The sequence below is a fragment of the Ursus arctos genome, unplaced genomic scaffold, assembly GCF_023065955.2.
Source record: "Ursus arctos isolate Adak ecotype North America unplaced genomic scaffold, UrsArc2.0 scaffold_22, whole genome shotgun sequence".
In the NCBI taxonomy this organism is placed as follows: Eukaryota; Metazoa; Chordata; class Mammalia; order Carnivora; family Ursidae; genus Ursus; species Ursus arctos.
The window spans coordinates 18,767,788-18,772,391 of NW_026622897.1; the positions used below are offsets into that span (position 1 = coordinate 18,767,788).

At 40.2% G+C, this 4,604-nt stretch overlaps 1 protein-coding gene across 1 annotated transcript; it reads right to left on the reverse strand.

Annotated features, from left to right (window-relative positions):
* Window positions 1-3,129: 3,129 nt before the first annotated feature.
* On the reverse strand, window positions 3,130-4,068 carry LOC113259772 (olfactory receptor 148-like). The gene has a single exon (XM_026505269.4). It carries the CDS (start codon window positions 4,060-4,062, stop codon window positions 3,130-3,132), a length of 933 nt encoding a protein of 310 aa, XP_026361054.3. The 5' UTR covers window positions 4,063-4,068.
* Between the last annotated feature and the right edge of the window lie 536 nt (window positions 4,069-4,604).

Below are 4,604 nucleotides of genomic sequence, written 5' to 3' on the forward strand. Positions count from 1 at the left end.
AAAGAGAGGAAAAGAATTGTGAGATCAGGCTTGAGAGGCTGAATGGGAAATGATAATTCAGGGCCTGGCGGATCTCTGTAAAGGGATGGATGGTGTCTCTGCGCAGAGCTTTAAGAAGTGCTAAGAAGGATTTCAGCAGCCTTGCATTTGAGTGTATTATGGGAGGGAGGGAATACAAACAGATAATCCTAGCTGTTGGAGGGAGCTAGAATACACCGAGGGTGATAAATGAGGAAGATCTTTGCACTACAGAATTTGAGATACTTGGTCAGGAAAAAAGGAGAAAAGACAGTCACTAGGTCAGAGAGATGCTACTGAGAATGTATGTGGATTAATGCCCTGCTTTAGCCTAATCTGATGACACCAGAACAGAAAGAACTTCATTTTGTGCTCTTTGAGTTTCTGTACCTGAACATACACTGAGAATCAGACTTTGATTCTGATAATCGGTAGAGCCCCCACATAGGTATCTTCTGGGAACACTCAGAAGACTAGAGCCAACTGAGGATAGAAACTAGTGAGGATGAGAAAAACAGGACCACCCTCTGGGGGATTAAGACATTTTATTACAAATTAGTTCAGACACAATTTATAAACCACATAATACATACTATACCTTTGGGTTTAGAAATTATTGTCCAGTCTTTCCTCCAAAGTAATTGTTCTTTTTTTCCCCTAAAACTTTCTGGTTTGCATAATTATCCTCTTTTGGTCCCATAATGAGATATCGATTTTCTTTTTCTCTTAAAAATAGCTCTTTTAACCTTAGGACCCAGCAATTGCACTACTTATTTACCCTGAAGATATAGATGTAATGAAAAGAAGGAGCACCTGCACCCCAATGTCCATAGCAGCAAAGTCCATAATAACCACACTGTGGAAGGAGCTGAGATGTCCTTCAACAGAGGAATGGGTAAAAATGTTGTGGTTCATGTATATCATGGAATATTACTCAGCCATCAGAAAGGATGAATACCTACTATTTACATCGATGTGGATTATGCTAAGTGAAATAAGTCAATCAGAAGAAGACAATTATCATATGGTTTCACTCATATGTGGAATATAAGAAATAATGCAGAGGATAATAGGGAAAGGGAGGGAAAACTGAATGGGAAGAAATCAGAGAGGAAGACAAACCACGAGAGACTCTTGACTCTGGGAAACAAACTGAGGGTTGCAGAAGGGGAGGTGGGTGAAAGGATGGGGTAAATGGGTGATGGGCATTAAGGAGGGCACATCATGTGATGAGCACACAACTAATGAATCAATGAACACTACATCAAAAACTAATGATGTACTATATGTTGGCTAATTGAATTTAAATTAAAAAAAGAAAGAAAATAGTTCTTTTAAAAAATAAGTGTTGCAATCTCATTGCAAAATCGTAAGTGTAATGCAGAACCATACAGAAGAAAGTAGAAATCACCCCAAATTGTATTACCCATTTTTAATATTTGGGTGAACACTCTTTCAACCATTCATTTATATACAGATACATTTATATGGAGATAAAAAATAAGGTATAAGTATTCACAATCTTTTCGTTGCTTCCACCGGCTGTGTTTTGTCTTTGTCCTAGTCCCTGGGCTTTTGTTTTATAGAATCAGTGTATTGGGTAAGGAGAAGGAAAGATTCATGAGTAATAGAAAAGGCCAGAGTAACTTGTGGAAAATAAAAGGAAGAGTTACAGTTGGTTAAGAGAAGGGATTTTTGAAGGGCTTGAAGACATGGTAATTTTACATTTTTTGAGGAAGCGCCATACTGTTTTCCACAGCGGCCACACCATTTTCCACTCCCACCTATAGTGCACAAAGTTTCCGATTTTGGCACATCCTTGCCAACACTTAATTACGTTCCTTTTTAAGTAATAGCCATCTAAAGGGTAGGAGGTGATGACTCATTTTGAGTTTGACTTACATTTCCATAATGATTAGCGATATTGAACACATCTTCATATGCTTGTTGGCCATTTGTATGTCTTCTCTGGAGAAGTAGCTGTTTAAAAGTGCAGCTGCGCATTTCTAGATCAAGTTACTTGGCTTTTTGTTGTTGATCATGTATGTGTGCGTATGTTTTAAATAAAATGTTCTGTTGAGTGCGGTCCTAAAGTTCTGGATATATGAAGGGTTTAAACTGAAAGGTTTTGTTTCTTTTTCTCCAATGCCAAACAGTCATTACAACACTGATCTAGAAGTGGTCAAAAAGGTGGTCAGAGTCCATTTGCATCTCAGCTTTTACGTAGCTTTAATTTTACTTAAATGTGGATCTATATTTAAATTAGTGCCTGTTGTCATGCATTCTAATTGTTTCACTCATGTTCTTTCTGTGTGAATAAATATGTAATATATCATAATTTGAATGGGTAAGTGGTATTCATTCATTCAACAAACTTACATGGGATGCTTACTATGTCACTGTGTGATGTCCTAAGCACACGATGGTGGATGAGACAGAACAGAAATCTACTGAACAACAATCACTATTACTGTGATGAATATTTGCCCATAACCACCATCTAGGCTTTACCAGATATCATAGCACAATCCTCAAAGCTGTTTTTGTTTGTTTGTTTTGTTGCTTAACAAAACCAAAACTCTACTATGAAGGTGATGTGAAGGTTAGATAATATCTGTGAAACGTTCATGATAGTGCCTGGAGAACAGATCGTGCTCTATAAATGTTAATTAATACATTCTTGGCAACAGGGAGGAACTAAAATGTTTATAGGCAGAAAAGAAGAATATTCCAAGTGCAACAAGACAAATGAAATGAAGGGTGATCTGGCACAGAGATGGGCTATTGAGGGGTGCTTCTTGGACCACCACAGTCCTCACCATCCTCAACCAGACAAAACTGGGCTGCGCATTAGAAGAATAAGAAATCTGTCTCCAGCTGCTTGCTATGCCACATGGATTCCTTATCCAGGAATAAGGCACTGAGGAGAACATCAGTTGTAGAGATCGTTACAGAGCCCCAGGGGTTACAGAGACAACAAACATAGAAAATCTCAGTAGGCAAACAAAATAGAGTGCTTTCAAGGAAGCATTTTCTATCCTTTAAAAGGAAGAAATAGGTGGATGATGTTGAGAAATAAATTTCCATAATCCATTTTAAAAAACCCATAATTTATTCCAGAGAAATAAATACTACATTGTGGAACACTCTTTTCAGGGAGCTTTTCACTTCTCTGTTTCTTAAGGAGTAGATTAATGAGTTCAGCATGGGTGAGACAATATTATTTAATATCTGCACCACGGCACCAAGCAAGGGGTCAGGTGCAGGCTGCAGATAGATGATGAGGACAGGGCCATAGGCACAGAGGATTGCGGTGAGGTGGGCACTGCAGGTGGAGAAAGCTTTCTGCCTGCCCTCTGCCGATCGGATTCTCAGAATGGCAATCCCAATGCGCGTGTAGGAGACACAAACACTGAACCAAAGCATTAAAACCAGAAAGCCAACAGCAGAGGAGCCCACTCTCTGGGCCAGGGAGCTGTCCGCACAGGCCAGGGGTAAGACGGCAGGGATGTCGCAGAAGAAGTAGTCCACCCGGTTGGAGCCACAGTAGGTTAACTGAAAAGTGAAGGAGGTCAAGATGGTAGCTTGAAGACAACCCACCACCCAGGCTGCCATGACCAAGCCGACACAGACCCCAGGTCTCATGATGAGCATGTACCTCAGAGGGTGACAGATGGCCACAAAGCGGTCATATGCCATCACAGAATAGAGGCAGCCCTCGGTAGCCCCCAGGAAATGGTAGAAGAAGAGCTGAGCAGCACAGCCCTCATAAGAAATGGCTTGGCTTTGGCCAGAGAGATAGAATAGCATCTTGGGACAGGTTACAGACGGGAACAACATGTCAAAAATAGATAGGAGTCCCAGGAAGAAATACATAGGGGTGTGAAGGGTAGAGGAAGAAACAATTGCTGTGAGGATGAGTGAATTGCCAAGCAAGGTGAAGAGGTAAACACATGAGAAGATGACAAATAGCACAGTCTCCAGTCCCTCTGTCTGAGGTATCCCCAGTAGAATAAGCTCATGGAGCTCTGTGTGATTCCTCATGTTCCTGGAGCAGACAAGATGATGAAAGCATGAATGCAGAGGCTGACTCGTGGCAGACACAATACCGACACATTCATCACCACCAATATTTTTTTAAATTTTTTAAACATTTTATTTTTAAGTAATCTCTACACCCAACATGGGGCTTGAACTTACAACCTGGAGATCAAGAGTCCCATGCTTGCCAACTGAGCCAGCCATGTGCCCCAATCTTTGTATAAATATAAATATGATGTTGAAATGAAGAATTAGAGTTTCTGCCAAAGATATTTAGGGAATGGTAATGCAAATCTATGCTTTCATATCTCAAGATATCATCTTCCTTCATGAATACAGATACAAAGCAATATGAAACACTACGATAGTAAAATACCGGAGGGGCTAAGGGAACAAAGACCTCGATATTGAACAGATGAACATAATTTAATTAACATCCACAACTGATTATACAGCAATAAATGCCCTAGACTAGACTAGCTTGGAAGCCTCATCCTCCTGATTCCTTTTCAGAATATGCCCAGGGTTACTCAATAACATCGTCA

Coding starts and splice junctions, on each gene's coding strand:
- LOC113259772 (XM_026505269.4), bottom strand. CDS start 4,062: ATGAGGAATCACACAGAGCTCCATGAGCTTATTCTACTGGGGATACCT.